General features: G+C 41.5%; 1 protein-coding gene across 2 annotated transcripts in view; it reads left to right on the top strand.

The window, feature by feature from the left end:
- The window catches only part of LOC124789370 (structural maintenance of chromosomes protein 1A), a 168,005-nt gene that overhangs the window by 54,426 nt on the left and 97,573 nt on the right, over positions 1-16,006 (top strand). Inside the window, exons 7-9 of one of the 2 annotated variants that reach the window (XM_047256697.1) lie at positions 5,949-6,200; positions 8,070-8,284; positions 13,581-13,794. In XM_047256697.1, coding sequence (XP_047112653.1) covers positions 5,949-6,200; positions 8,070-8,284; positions 13,581-13,794 — 681 coding nt within the window. Of the gene's footprint in view, positions 1-5,948; positions 6,201-8,066; positions 8,285-13,580; positions 13,795-16,006 lie in introns of both variants that reach the window. The other variant, XM_047256696.1, reaches the window with a different exon arrangement.

Here is a 16,006-nt window from a genome sequence, read left to right as displayed (position 1 = left end):
TGGCAAGGATGCCCATGAGGGTGCTTGTCCACCTCCATCCCCTCGCTGCATCAACTGTATGGGTGACCACGCTGCTTCCTCTCGAGATTGCCCCGTTTTTAAGGACGAAAAACTCATCCAGGAAATAAGAGTGAAGGAAAAGGTGTCGACCTTTGCTGCTCGAAAGTTACTCGCCAGTCGACAGCCCACTGTGCCTCAGAAAGGAAAATACAGCACTGTCCTTGCTTCTCCTCGGCCAACAAAGGAGGCGGCCACGCAGACTTGCGACCTCACCTTAAGTACCACGGTCGTCAGATCGGCCAGCGCAAAGATCGCCCATTCAACCTCACCACTTTCGCCTGCCCACTCAATGGCTCACCTTTCGTCGGGTTCTGCTAAATCTCGAGCCCAAAAGTCAGACGCCAAGTCTTCGAAAAAAGAGCATTCTCGTGAAGAGTTTTTACGTACCGCAACTTCACAACCATCGGTTCCTCCTTCATCTAAACATCATACTTCCAAGAAGACTACGAAGAAACCCAGTTCCTCTCCTTCTCCGCCAAGGCGTGTCCCATCTACAGCACCACCTGGCGGAAATCGCCCTCGGCCGTCTTCTGTGTCGCCGAGGCGCACTGCTGGTGGCCGGTCAACTGGCCGATCGTTGGTGGCTGGAGCTGCTCCTGACCAACCTATGGATCAGGATCTTCTGCCTTCGACTGAATGCCATTCCATGCTGTCGGTCGCAAGCTCTGAGCAGTCGTTGAGTTGACAGCACCCTTGGTCACGTTCCTCCATTTTCTGTTCACCCTATGTCTATTATCCACTGGAATATCCGCGGCATTCGAGCCAATCGGGATGAATTGTCGATCCTCTTACGATCCTACTCGCCAGTCATCTTCTGTCTTCAGGAAACAAAGCTGCGTCCCCATGACCGCTTTGTTCTCCCTCATTTTCAGTCCGTCCGATATGACCTCCCCTCTGTTGAAGGCACTCCAGCCCATGGAGGACTCATGATTCTGCTCCACGATACTCTCCATTATCACCAAATCCCCTTAAACAGTTCCTTCCAAGCTGTCGTCGTCCGTCTTTCCCTTTCTGGATACACGTTCTCTCTTTGTACGGTATACATTCCATCGTCCACACCAATGGCACGAGCTGATCTCCTTCATCTTCTTGGTCAGCTTCCACCCCCCTATTTGCTGGTTGGGGACTTCAATGCCCACCACCCGCTTTGGGGATCTCCACATCCTTGTCCACGTGGCTCACTATTGCTAGACATCTTCCACCAAGCGGATCTAGTCTGCCTCAACACTGGGGTCCCCACATTTTTGTCTGCCTCCACGACAAATTTATCTCATTTGGACCTTGCGGTCGGTACTGTTCCGCTAGCTCGGCGCTTCGAATGGTTCGCCCTTGATGATACACACTCGAGTGACCACTTTCCATGTGTTCTTAGACTGCAGCCTCAACTGCCATGTATGCGTTCGCGACGCTGGAAGTTTGCCCAAACCGATTGGACACTTTTTTCGTCTCTAGCGACATTCGATGACCGTCGCTTTTCCAGCGTCGACGATGAGGTCACACATATTACCGACGTTATTCTCACAGCCGCGGAACGTTCAATACCACGCACCTCCGAATTGCCCCGGCGCCCCCCAGTTCCTTGGTGGAACGAGGCATGCCGTGACGCAATACGTGAGCGGCGACGTGCTCTTCGCATTTTCCGTCACCATCCAACTTTGGCAAACTGTATCCGATATAAGCAGCTCCGTGCGCGATGCCGTCGCGTCATCCGCGTTAGCAAGAAGGCAAGCTGGAAATTCTTTATTAGCTCATTTAACACCTTCACTCCCTCCTCGGAAGTTTGGAGTCGGCTTCGACGGTTCTCAGGCGCGCCTAGTTTCTCCCCGGTCTCTGGGCTCACTGTCGCGCATGATACCTTAGTGGACCCCGTCGCAATTTCTAACTCATTGGGTCAGCACTTTGCTGAGATTTCGAGCTCTTCAAATTACCCGCCAGCGTTTCTCCTGAAGAAACGTGCAGCGGAAGTGCGACATCTTGCTTTCTCCTCTCAAAATCGCGAAAGCTACAATACTGTTTTCTCCATGCGGGAACTTCAACATGCCCTCTCTTCTTCTCGCTCCTCCGCCCCAGGACCGGATGGTATCCATGTCCAAATGTTGCTGCATTTATCAACCCATAGCCTGCGTTACCTCCTTCGCCTTTACAATCGAATTTGGACCGACAGTACCTTTCCCAGGCGATGGCGGGAAGCTATTGTCGTTCCCGTTCCGAAACCTGGAAAGGACAAACATCTCCCCTCTAGCTATCGCCCCATTTCTCTCACGAGTAGTGTCTGTAAGGTTTTGGAGCGTATGGGGTGAATTACCGTTTAGCTTGGTGGCTGGAATCCCGCAGTCTTTTAACACCAGCCCAATGCGGATTCCGAAAGCATCGTTCTGCCGTTGACCATCTTGTTGCTCTCTCCACTTATATCATGAACAATTTTCTCCGGAAACGCCAAACGGTAGCAATATTTTTTGATCTGGAGAGAGCATATGATACCTGTTGGAGGACAGGCATCCTCCGCACACTGTTCTCTTGGGGCTTTCGAGGCTGGCTGCCCCTTTTTCTTCGCGAATTTATGGCAGAGCGCACATTTAGGGTGCGGGTGAACACTACTCTCTCCCGTACTTTCTCCCAAGAAAACGGGGTACCCCAGGGCTCCGTGCTGAGTGTTGTACTGTTTGCCATCGCCATTAATCCAATTATGGATTGTCTCCTTCCTGATGTCTCGGGCTCCCTCTTTGTGGACGATTTTGCGATCTTCTACAGCTCTCAACGGACCAGCCTGCTTGAAAGACGTCTTCAAGGATGTCTCGATCGCCTCCACTCGTGGAGCATCGAAACCGGCTTCCGTTTCTCACCCAGTAAGACCGTTTGTGTTAATTTTTGGCGACGTAAGGAGTTTCTTCCGCCCTCCTTACATCTAGGTCCTGTCAACCTTCCGTTTTCCGACGTCGCTAAATTCTTGGGTCTTATGTTTGACAGAAAACTGTGCTGGTCCTCCCACGTTTCCTATCTTTCGGCTCGCTGTCTGCGTTCCCTTAACACCCTCCGTGTCCTGAATGGTACCTCCTGGGGAGCGGACCGAGTGGTCCTTCTCCGCCTCTATCGCGCCTTAGTGCGCTCGAAATTGGATTATGGAAGCATAGTCTACTCCTCTGCTCGGTCGTCTATTCTTCGGCGTCTCGCCTCTGTCCACCACCGTGGATTACGTTTAGTGTCTGGAGCTTTTTACACCAGCCCTGTGGAAAGCCTTTATGCTGAGACTGCTGAACCTCCGCTGTCCAATCGGCGGGCAGTCCTTCTGAGTCGTTATGCTAGCCATCTGTCTTCCATGCCTGCTAATCCAGCCCATGACCTTTTTTTCGACACCTCCTTTGATGTCGGGTATGCAGGCCGCTCCTCCTCCCTACTACCCCCGGGAGTCCGCTTTCGTCAACTGCTCCATTCTCTCTCCTTCCGCTTTCCTAAAACCTTCTTGACAACTTGGGGTACAGCACCGCCTTGGCTCCGTCCCCGGATCGACTTGCTCAGAGACCTATGTCAATTTCCCAAGGATGGTACCCCTACACTTGTCTATCGTCGGGCATTTGCTGCTCTATGTGCACAAATGACGGAAGCCACATTTATTTACACCGACGGCTCGAAAACATCGTTAGGTGTAGGGAGTGCCTATATTGTTGGCGACACCCCAAATCACTTTCGGCTTCCCGACCAGTGTTCGGTTTATACTGCGGAGCTTTACGCTGTTCTCCAGGCTGTCCACTACATCCGCCGCCATCAGCGGATACAGTACGTAATCTGCTCAGATTCTCTCAGCTCTCTCCTAAGTCTCCAAGCTCTTTACCCTGTGCTCCCTCTGGTCCACCGGATTCAGGACTGTCTGCGCTTGCTCCACCTGGGGGGCGTCTCAGTGGCGTTCCTCTGGCTCCCGGGACACGCTGGTATCTGTGGGAATGAGGCGGCCGATATAGCGGCCAAGGCTGCAGTCTCTCTTCCTCGGCCAGCTATTCAGTCTCTTCCGTTTACCGATCTACGGAGCGGTTTATGTCGCCAAGTTGCTCATTTATGGCATGCGCATTGGTCAACACTTCCCCACAATAAATTGCGGGAAGTGAAAGCCCTTCCTTGCGCTTGGACCTCTTCCTCCCGAACGCGTCGTCGGGAGGAGGTAATTTTAGCTAGACTCCGGATAGGGCACTGTCTTTTTAGCCATCGACATCTTTTAAGCGGTGATCCTCCCCCACTCTGTCCCCACTGCTCTCCGCTGTGGACGGTCAGACACCTTTTAATTGAATGCCCCTATTTTAATCCGTTACGCTCCCGTCTACAGCTATCGCCTGATCTATCGTTGATTTTAGCAGATGACACGCGCTCAGCTGACCGCGTTCTACAGTTTATTAGTGACAGTGAAATGACGTCAGTCATTTGATTTTTTTTTTTTTTTGGGGACAACCAACCTCTTTCTATAGTGGATTTTTAAGCATTCCTTCTGCCTTTAGTTTCTCAAAATTTATGACTTTGTTCCCCTTGCTGCTGATTTTAAATTTCGTTTTTTTTCCTGTTTCCTACGTCACGGGCTGGGCGCTAATGACCATAGAAGTTTTGCGCCCTAAAACCACAAAAAAAAAAAAAAAGAATCTGAATCATGCCAGTCTTGCAATTTAGCCGATTTGCAGATTAAAGGTATGTGAAGTATACCATTGAAGCTACTATTCTCAAAGATCCAGTAGCAGGAGAGGCCTGTCATATCCCATATACGGATGCTCCCAACAAGTTTAGGCATTCATTTTAAGTGACTTCAATTTTCAGTCAAGGTGTCTTCGGCAATAGCAATAAACAATGCTTAAGGTCAGAGAGAGTGGGAAGAGGAAATGTACGGAGAGGGAGGAGGGGATGGACATAAAAAGGGGGAAGGTGAAGAGGAACTTAAATGGGGAAAAGGGGGTGAAGAGAGCTAGTGGGACAGGAAGAGATGAACGGGGGGGGGGGGGGGGGGGGGGGGGGGACGTTAGGACATTTATGTGACTCTTATTCATAATTAGCAATTGTGAAGCTTTGCCAGGTTCAGTATGAGGATATCTACATCTCATAAATACTACTGTAACCCTATTCAGGTTTACATTTTTGGTGTATTGATTAAATGAAATTTAGTTGACTTTTGTTATTAAATATATTTTACAGAAAGTTCTGAGCAGTGAATGAGCATCCGAAACATGACCTTAGTAATTTAAAGTGTCTCTGTGATGCAGTGTGATTATATTTTGTACTTGGATTAAAAAAACACACACACATATATATATATATATAAAATAGAAGGAAACATTCCACGTGGGAAAAATTATGTATAAAAACAAAGATGAGGTGACTTACCGAACGAAAGCGCTGGCAGGTCGATAGACACACAAACAAACACAAACGTACACACAAAATTCAAGCTTTCGCAACAAACTGTTGCCTCATCAGGAAAGAGGGAAGGAGAGGGGAAGACGAAAGGAAGTGGGTTTTAAGGGAGAGGGTAAGGAGTCATTCCAATCCCGGGAGCAGAAAGACTTACCTTAGGGGGAAAAAAGGACAGGTATACACTCGCGCACACACACACATATCCATCCACACCTGCTTGTATCTGTATGTGTGGATGGATATGTGCGTGTGTGCGAGTGTATACCTGTCCTTTTTTCCCCCTAAGGTAAGTCTTTCCGCTCCCGGGATTGGATATATAATTTCTATGTGTAATGAACTTTTGGTTTTAACTCTCTTTAATTAAAGAACCATCTGTGAGAAATAACTGCTTTTTCTTGTTACTGTAAGTGCAGTATTCATTGTAGTTTTTCATTGTTTCATCTTGTTATTTTGACCGTTGGCTATAATATTGTAAGTATATATATTTTTCCTCTGTACTGTAGGAAGTTGAGATCAACAAGAAGAGGCCGACTTTCATAAAGGCTAAAGAACGTGTTGCTCATATTCAAAAGAAACTTGAGTCAGCACGCAAATCTCTGGCTCAGGCGAAAAAAGCAGATGCAGCACATGAACAAGATATTCGTGAACTTGAGGATGAGCTTGCAGAGGTTGAAGCAAGAAAACGCGAGTATGAAGACATGGTTGCTGGAGAAAGTCAATCACAGGGAAGAGATGTACATCTTGAAGATGCACAGGTAGGCTTACCTCACCTGATGTGATATATGGATGGAGGGGGTAAAGATTGTGTATATAAATGTGGTATTTTGGGCATTTTAAACTTGTATTCCTTATTCATCACATAACTTGGCTCACATGTCTTTACTTCATGTGACATTTAAGAAACAAGTATTCTTCATCATGGAGGAGATGTAAGATCTGTAAAATAGTGAAATTGTTTCTTGTGCTGAAGAAAGAGAAAAGCAGTAAATAACTTGAATTCAGGTTAATTATCTCAATGAATGGTCGAGTACAGTAACATGATATCTGTATAATACCCAGTTTAAACTGTAATAGATAATGTTTTTGTACCTCATATTAGCCAGTCTTTACTTTGGACAAACAGTAAAAGAAATTAAGGTGAAATTTTGAAAGGGATGTGAAGTTTAGAGAGAAAAAATAAAATTTTCAAGGTCTGCCGGTGATGTAATTCTTTCAGAGACAGTAAAGATTTTGGAAGTGCAGCTAAACTGAATTGATAGTATCTTGAAAAGAGGTTACAAGGTGAACAACAACAACAACAGTAAAACAAAGGTAAATAGATTATAGTTGAATTGATTCAGGCAACATGCTGAGGGAATTAGGTTAGGAAGTAAGACACCAAAAGTAGTAGATGACATTTGCTATTTGAGTAGCAGGATAACTGAAATGGTTGAAGTAGAGAGAATACAAAATACTTGACTGGTGCTAGCAAATAAACTGTTTCTGATAAATATTTTAACATGTACTACAAATATTAGTGTTTGTAGGTCTTTTCTGTAAGTACTCGCCCGGCGTATAGCCTTGTATAGAAGTGAAACCTGGATGATAAACAGAACATACAAGAAGCTTTTGAAATGTTGGTCCCACAGAAGAATGATGAAGATTGGATGTAGAGGCCAGGTAACTAATGAGGAAGCACTGAACAGAATAGAAATTTATTGTCTCCTAAGTTTATTGTCTCACAACATGAAATTCCACATCACAACTAAAAGAATGGATCAGTTGTAGGATACTTCGAGGCATCAAGAAACAGTTAATTTGGTAATGTTGGGTAGTGGGGCGGATGAAGGAGAGGGAGTTAAAATTGTGGGAGGAGAAAAAGGCTTCACTACATTAAACAGGTTTAAGTGGGTCTTGGACCGAAGTAGAGAAGAACATCACAGTGAAGAATGCAAGAGAATGTGTGTGATATTAGGAGGTACTTAAGTGTATTTTATTAGTTTGAAATTAACATCCAATCTTACTATTTTTATTGTAGTACTTGGTCAGTGTGTTCAGCCTTCACCTGATTGAGGTTATGGCATGTTACTTGATGTTCTGTGGAATAATAAGAATTGAGATATCTACATGATACTTTTGGATGAAGAGCGCATATTACTTTTATGGCACTGTAAAACAACTTCCTTTCTAAAAACTTCAAGTTATCCCAGATTATTATGTAATAAATACACATCAAATTGAAATAGACATAAGTATTGCTCCCTCTGCATTTAGGACTTACAAAATACACAAAGGGCATATTTTAATGAAGAAACCTGGTTAATAATCTCCTGTATCTTTTCTTTGAATATGAGATTCTCATTTGTATGTCTACCCAAAAAAAAAAAAAACCTCTCCTACTTAATTACTAACCTTTTGCTACATTTATGATTAATGTTGTAGTCATTGATTCACAGAAATGAATGTAGTGATTTATTGTTATGATTCTCAGTACCTATGTACTAAAAATAGATATTTGCATTTCTTTTCTGTTATTTAGCCATGTTTGTTCTCAAGGTTTTACATTGTAATAATGATCTGGCAGATAATTTAATAAATAATGTAGGCGTGGAGCCTGAGATCTTTTATTATTTGATGTTGAGCAGGTGCAAGAGTACCACAGGCTGAAGGAGGAGGCTGGCAAGAGGTCAGCCATGTATTTACAGCAGCTCGACTCAGTCAATAGAGAACAAAAGTCAGATCAGGATCGTCTCGATAATGAATATCGTAAGAAGGCAGAAATCGAAAATCGTTTACGTCAGAAGGGACACGAGAAAGATGAAGCACAGAAGCGCATTGAAAAGCTGGCAGAACATATAAAGTAGGTATCATAACTTCTTGCCTCTTTTAGTGACGTGGGCAAGTGCTTTATATTTTAATTCTGAAATTTAAATTGCATGAAACAGAGATTGATCACAGTGAATAGATGTCAGAGTACAATTCAAAAACTTTTGTAGTTCGTTCCTAGGTTTGTGCTAGGACTTTAATATCAGTTAACACTACTTTCTGCTATGCCTATACAATCTGTGTCATAATTAATAGCAAAAATGACACTTCTGAAAATTTGCAGTAATGGATGCAATAACATTCAAGTAAACATGGGTCCGGAAACAAGCACTTATTGAAGAAACTCTTCCTTGTGTCAGCATTGCATTTTACTGCAGTATTGCATTTGTCTCTGCAGTGAGTTTATAGTTCTTTCAAACAACTGTTGGATCGTCTAGTAGATCTTTTAAGATTGTATGATTCATTTGCTCTAGTTTTACACCCTTACCAATGGGTGTGCTGAACACATCACTTTTTAGATGACACCTGACAATAAAATTCAGAGGAATGAGGTCAGGTGATCTTGCAGACAAAGTTACAGACCTTACTGGTGTGTAAGATGTCATCTTATATCAACAGCAAAATTTGCTGGTGCTGCATCATACACGTAGCAACCTGGGCTCGTTTAAGGCCTAAGCTACATAAGCCGCTGCTTGGGACCCAGGACCACCCAAGTCCAAGATTTATATACAGTATGTATCACAATTAGTGGTGAAAACTGACATGAGTGAAAGTGTATGAGGGAAAAGGGCGATGGGAGGAGGGAGGGAGGGGGGGGGGGGGCTATATGATACGTTGCTTGTGTGGAAAAATGTTATTGAATCAGCCCTGTTAGCACTTTCCCCAATCAAGGCCCTTGGGTGAAATTTTATGAAATTTTAGTATAATTAGATGGGGCATTTACATTTCAAAAGTATTTGTTCTAACTAGGATCATAGCTTGCTGGTATGCTCTACCAGTCTGTCACCATCACCACAAAGCTCTGACTGCCAACTGTTACCATCCGCTACTGATTGAAATGTCTGTGGTGTTAAAAATGCAGCATTTTTTGATCTAGTGGATTGGAGTTTGAAAACTTCATATTTTCTTAAGCTTATGTAGCAAAGGAAGTTATCCGCTTCAGCAAGTCTGGTAAGAAATATTACCCACAAGAGCACCAAGAAGTAGTGGATGGTTTTCCCCACTGTTAAACAAAAACGTGCTTTTTTTTGTTTCAGTTGTGACACTGTCAACATGTCCAACTAATATCGTTTTTTGTTTCCTAATAATTAAAAGTGGAATGAAGTGCATAGTCATTGCACTGTGAAAGCTATGAATTTATAAGAGTCTCCAAGAGAAGGTGTGACTTGTACATTCAAATGGCTTTGACAGATCTCAAAAGATTGTAGTAGGTAAAATTTTGTAACTCATTTATGCTCAGTTGATTAAATTATAGATGGCAAATTCAGTGGAGCAACCCGTCTGGAATCCCAGCTACGACACTGAATCCCATATTTGCAGATACAGTTCTTCTAAACATTTTGGGAAGGAAGTTAGTAGTAGAACAAGTTTTATGAGGATATATTTTGTATGTCTGAATGGAAATACACGTTGTGAATGTGAAGAATTACATAAATGGCAAAATACAGTAGTTTTATCAAAACAGCACACTTTTAATATTTTGCTTGAAATGTTATCAACACTTGGAGTAGTTTTACTTTTAAGAAAATTCATTATTTTCCTGGTAGTTGCTAGAGTGAAGTCAAATTGACTGTATGATTTTAAGTGAATGGTTGTGGTGCTTATTCTCCCATATACTGCATTGATGTATAATGTAAGTTTTTCATCTTGGGTTTCACTGTTACATTAAGGAAATAATTATTTGACATTTGTTACATGTTTGTTGTCGTGCACCATTAGATAATTATTTTTAATAACTAGATCATCTTAACAGACATCTACATCACCCTTCTCATTCTAATCCTTATTGATCTCTTTTTGATCTCATAATATTCATTTTCCACATAAAAGGCATGACTTGGGATTTTTATAACTCTTATCTATGAAGACTGGTACCTCGTATAGTATAAAAGTAATTGCACGTCTATGCCTCTGTTGATCATTTCATATAGTTCTCTCTTAATGCAGTATGAACCTATAATGCCCTTTTTTTATCAAAGATTTCCAGGATAACCTCTTAATCTTATATTACACATTTTCTAGCGAGAAATCATAGAGAATATATGATTAACAATGACATTAGTTTTTCAGTAACAAAAACTACTCTACAAAATCATGGAGTCCTGAACCATGTACTTCAACAGGTACAATACGTCACTGTTATGGTATATTATATTTTTCTGTGTCTCCTACCTTTCTCCCTAATCTGATTCCCATCTTCAGTTTGTGTGAATAAAGTCTCTCTACAATAATGTATTTGGATGGTAATTGTCAGCTGTGCTCTTGCATATGTAAATGTCAAAATACTGGAAGACGGAGACATTGAAAGACTTGAATGTTGTCTGTTGTGGTTTGAGGAGGAACCGTAGTCAGGAGGTGTGTGCTGCCAAAAGTGATCATGAAATTTATTTTTATCTTCAGAATATATCTGCAGTTAATACACTTACTATTCTGAAAGTCAATACAAGTTATCTCAGCTTTCATAATGGAGTATTTTGGAGGATATTGCTTAGGAAATGATTAAAGCTCAGGTAGAACATTACTGCTCTATTACCCAAGTTCCAAATTGAAAATAGAAGAGACTGACTGTTGCTTGGTGTTGAGGATGAGGGAATGGTCAATCTTGAGAAGCCACCTGGCTCCAGAGGTTATTGCAGTACTTAGAAAGTGGATGTGTAGAGAAAATCTCAGACTTTTGTGTAACATGCTTGGAATCAACCAAGTGGTCATGGCAAAAGTCAGTTATATTCAGCAGAACACTGTAAACGATCAGAAGTATAATCTGGAATTAACATTTTGTCAGTTGAATGAAAGGATTGTCATTTAAAAATGATTTACCTTATTCTAGATACATTTTAATTGGTGGGTGATACTTTCATATACAGGGCGTTTCAAAAAGAAAGAGCAGATTTCAAACATTTATTTCTCAAAAACTACAAATGATAGAAACACAATTCCAACGGTCCTTCACTCAATATGAGTACCAAATGTTACACAACAAATATCAAAACTGTACCTCAATATGAGCACCATTTGTTACACGACAAATATCAAACCGGTATCTCATTTCTTGCCACACACGACGCAACTGGTCTTTAGTTACCGAATTCACGGCCGCAACAATTCGATGTCGTACCTCTTGAAGAGTAGCGGGCATAGGTGGGACATAAACACAGTCCTTTATGTACCCCCACAAATAAAAATCGCAGGGAGTAAGGTCTGGTGACCTGGGAGGCCACAGACGATGACATTGATCTTGTGCTCCTGCTCTTCCAATCCACCGTCCTGGAATGGTGTTATTTAGGTACCGTCGTACAGGTTCAGAGAAGTGTGGTGGGGCGCCATCTTGCATGAAGATGAAGTGATTTGAATCTTCCTGAAGTTGAGGAAATAGCCAGTTTTCTAACATGTCCAGGTAAATGGTTCCTGTGATAGTTTTCTCCATGAAAAAGAAAGGTCCATAAACTTTGTTTACCGAAATTGCACAAAAGACGTTAACCTTTGGTGAGTCTCTTTCATGTTGAATAACGTCCCTCGGAGTTTCACTCGCCCAAATTCGTACGTTATGCCGATTAACTTTACCAGAAATGTGAAACGTTGATTCATCTGAAAAAATTAATCGTTCGGCAAAATTGTCCTCTTCCATGTCCTGTAGAATTGCAGTTGAAAATTCGAACCTTTTGTTGTGGTCGTCAGGACGCAATGCTTGCAATAACTGCAGTTTGTACGGCTTCATGTGCAGACGGTTACTCAGAACGCGCCATACCGTTGTTTTAGACATGTTTAGTTCGTGACTTGCCCGTGCCGTGGATTTTCTAGGGCTCCTTTCGTAAGCTGCACGGACACGCTCGACATTTTCATCCGATGTGCGTGGACGACCCGTGCTTTTTCGCTTGCAGATGCAACCATCTTCTACGAATCTGTGATGCCACTCATAAATTTGCTTATGACGAGGCGGCTGTTTGTTGAATTGACGGCGGAATGCACGTTGCACACCAACAATGGACTCTAACTTTGCAAATTGCAGCACACAAAATGATCGTTCCTGTGGTGTCGTCGCCATTTTCCTACAAACAAACGCCAGCGCCACTGCGGATTTGCATGGAACTTCTGCGCGGACCATTGAAAAACTTTGAACCTTTCTCTGACAAGAAACGTTTGAATTGTGTTTCTATCATTTGTAGTTTTTGAGAAATAAATGTTTGAAATCTGCTCTTTCTTTTTGAAACGCCCTGTATATGACTAGCACAGCATTGAAATGATCCATAATGTGACTTCTAGTTCAGGTTCTTACCGACAAAAACACCAAAGAATTTAGAATAGTATTTCATTTATTGCTTGTAATGGCCATGTGCAGCACAGAATTCAGTGACATTCCAATTGCAGAGAACCAGTTGTTAATTTTGAAGGAAATGAACATATATCACAAACCAATTTTCTTAAATATAAAATTAATTTCTACTGGCTGGTTATAAAATGAACTAAATTTTCAGTTATCAGTTGCTGCTTCATAATATCCTCCAATAATTCATTTTCAAATCTGCCAAAAATGTATTGCTCATTATGTTAATGCCATCTTGTCTTTTAATATGGCAGGACTAGTGGACAGCCCCCCCCCCCCCCCACCCGACACCCGTTTCCACCCACCCACCCCGCCCCCCTCTCTCTCTCTCTCTCTCTCTCTCTCTCTCTCTCTCTCTCTCACACACACACACACACACACACACACACACATACACAAACTGTGACCAGGTAAGCCTGCCTGCCCCTATAGGAAGCGATAAGCTCCAGGTCTGTCTAAAGTGCACGTTTCTATAGGCATTGGCAACAGTTTTTGTCAATGTGGTGACAGGGTACTTCCTAGTGATGATTTCATGGATTAACACAAACTTAGCTATCGTGCTTCGACCTTGGAAAGCCCAGCAACAGTGTTTCTGTGAATGAGAAATGAATTCACATGTGTGAGTGTGTTCTTTGTATTGTTACTTGGCTTAAGACAAATTATGACATATGTAATTTACTATGAGAGACTTACATAATCATTAGTAAATAATGATTACGGTATTAATTTTAAGTATGTTTAAAGAAACTATTCTCATTATGATGATAATATTTCTTATTGTTTCGAAAAGAACGAGTGAATCAGCATTAGAAGATCAGCGCCGTCTGCGTGAGGATCTACAGTCTGATGTTGGCACTTCAAAGGAGCGTGTGCAAGAACTACAGAAGGAGCTAGAAAGTGTAGTGGAACAACTGGGAGATGCTCGTGTGGACAAACACGAGGATTCGCGTCGTAAGAAAAAGCAGGAAATTGTTGAGAATTTCAAACGACTATATCCAGGAGTTGTAAGTTCCAATATTTTCTGCTTTAAGTTGTAGAGGCAGTTTAATGCTATTTGTTTTCCCAGATAAGTTAAGTGACATCTCATTTTTCAGAATAAATGAAAGATTGCTAAGTTCCTTTTTTTCTTATAACACTATTACAATGTTAATGTGAACACTCCAGATGTAAGCCAGAATGGAAACAATTCATGTAACAGATACATGGTGAGTTATTTAAAAGTATTAATTAGTAAGAACATCAAGATTCAATATACCATTGAGTACCAAATGAAAATATTGTAATATGAATTAAATTTTGTTGTTTTGTGTGCCTTCTTATAGTCATTGAAGTAGCAGGTGCAGACTATCTGTATGTTCTGTTGCAAAACTGGAATGTTGTCACCTCTTCTAACATTTTTCGGACGACAAGAGACAGTGTGGTATTGGGTTGCAAGGTACACATGTCTCTCAATTCAGGTTACTTGCACGTTGTGTGTAGCCGATCCTCTGCTCTGGGTAATCAGCTACGTCGATCTCCCAATAGCTTCTTCTCCGAAGAATATAGCTCGTTAAAGGAATTTATTAAAATACTCCTCTATCCTTGAAATAATTTTGGTACTTGTAAAATACTTTTCAGCCCAATCACTATATATTTTCAACTTTCACAGACAATAACTTCTGCAAGCTAACTTATTCCTTAAACATTAGACTCATTTACGCATATTCAAATAGCATACATGTGTCTTGCTTTGTTCATAGCCAAGACTTGAAGTAATTCAAACGTATCTAGTCTTAAATGAGTCCAATACTTGAATGAACATAGAAATCTATATTCAATTGTTCATTAGTCTTTTTACAGTCCATAGAGACACTAAAGAGCACAGAATACTACATAAAATTACCTTGTTCTTGTCGCGCCCTACACGGAGACTCTGTGGACCGTACAACAGGTACTTGTCTGCCGCCGGTCGGTTGCTGGGTCTATCTTTTTCTCGTAACTTTTTTTTTTTTTCCCCCTACTTGCACATACAAATAGGCAATGCACAGTAGGGCTTATTTGTTTCTCCCACTCAGCTCTAAATTTCGGGTGTTCGAAACAGTGGAAGGCCGAGTGGTTCCAGAATTTACTCCGAAATCCTCGAAGCATTGCATATCCCCCCACCCTTAAATCGAGCACATGGTATTTTATACAATCATTATATAAATTTATATCACAGACAATTCTAGCAATTACACTCCATCATAGATCTTTATACTCATTTAGAATAAACTCTAGCTAATCTTTCATATATTCTACTCTCACTCAATTTTGACATCAACCCCGAATATTCCATCGTGATCTGGTAAGTTTGTCTAATATTCAGAATTCATTAACACTCTGTCTCAATTTCCAATAGCAAACTCCAGGTGTTCCTGACACTTGAGTACTTTATTCTAATTCTTTGCACTGCTTCTTTAGTATGCAATGGTCTTATTATTTATAAACTTTTAGTCCAGAGGAACTCAAGGCAAAATAAAAGTGTTCCTATTGACACTCATAAAACATAATAATGATAGTGAAGTATAAAATTCAAACTTACCAGAATAATTTCTACAAAATTTTGTGACTTTTGTCACAATACTGCCCTTTCCCCCTCTATAAACAGTATCTATACCTCACATACGGGTTGATCCTATATTCCTATGGTACAGGTCAATCCCCTTCTTGGTGCCCCTGTCCGTACAGTATAGGTCAGGCTTTCTTAGGTCTGCCTATCTGCCCTTTTCATCCAATACACACTGGGTACACCCCCCCTCCCCCCCCAATCCTTCTTGAGTAAGCCTTATGGTTCATTGCCCTAGTATACGCCTTTCTGTACACTATAATTAAATATTACCTGGTAAAATGAAAGTCTACTTCACACTCACTTTTTCATACTTCTCTTTTATACCCTAGAGTCCTCCATTACTCATCCATTCTACTTTTCCAGTGTCTACTTCATGCCTACATACATTATTCAATATATAAGATGCTTACTTAGGTTATAAGAGTACCACTATCCTACAACTCATCAGAATATTTGTTAGACTGGTCTCTCTGGCTTACGTTCTCTTTCCTTATTCACGCTTCCTACTTAGGTATACTCGATGTAAAATTGTCAGAGTTTTTATATCCTTATGTACCTATGCGATATAGAATCGTCATTGTTCTTATACGTATATTTCCTATATATACATATTAATAAATATCTACATG

This window comes from Schistocerca piceifrons, chromosome 3, assembly GCF_021461385.2.
Source record: "Schistocerca piceifrons isolate TAMUIC-IGC-003096 chromosome 3, iqSchPice1.1, whole genome shotgun sequence".
NCBI classification, from domain to species: domain Eukaryota; kingdom Metazoa; phylum Arthropoda; class Insecta; order Orthoptera; family Acrididae; genus Schistocerca; species Schistocerca piceifrons.
This window is presented reverse-complemented; position numbering and strand designations above follow the sequence as displayed.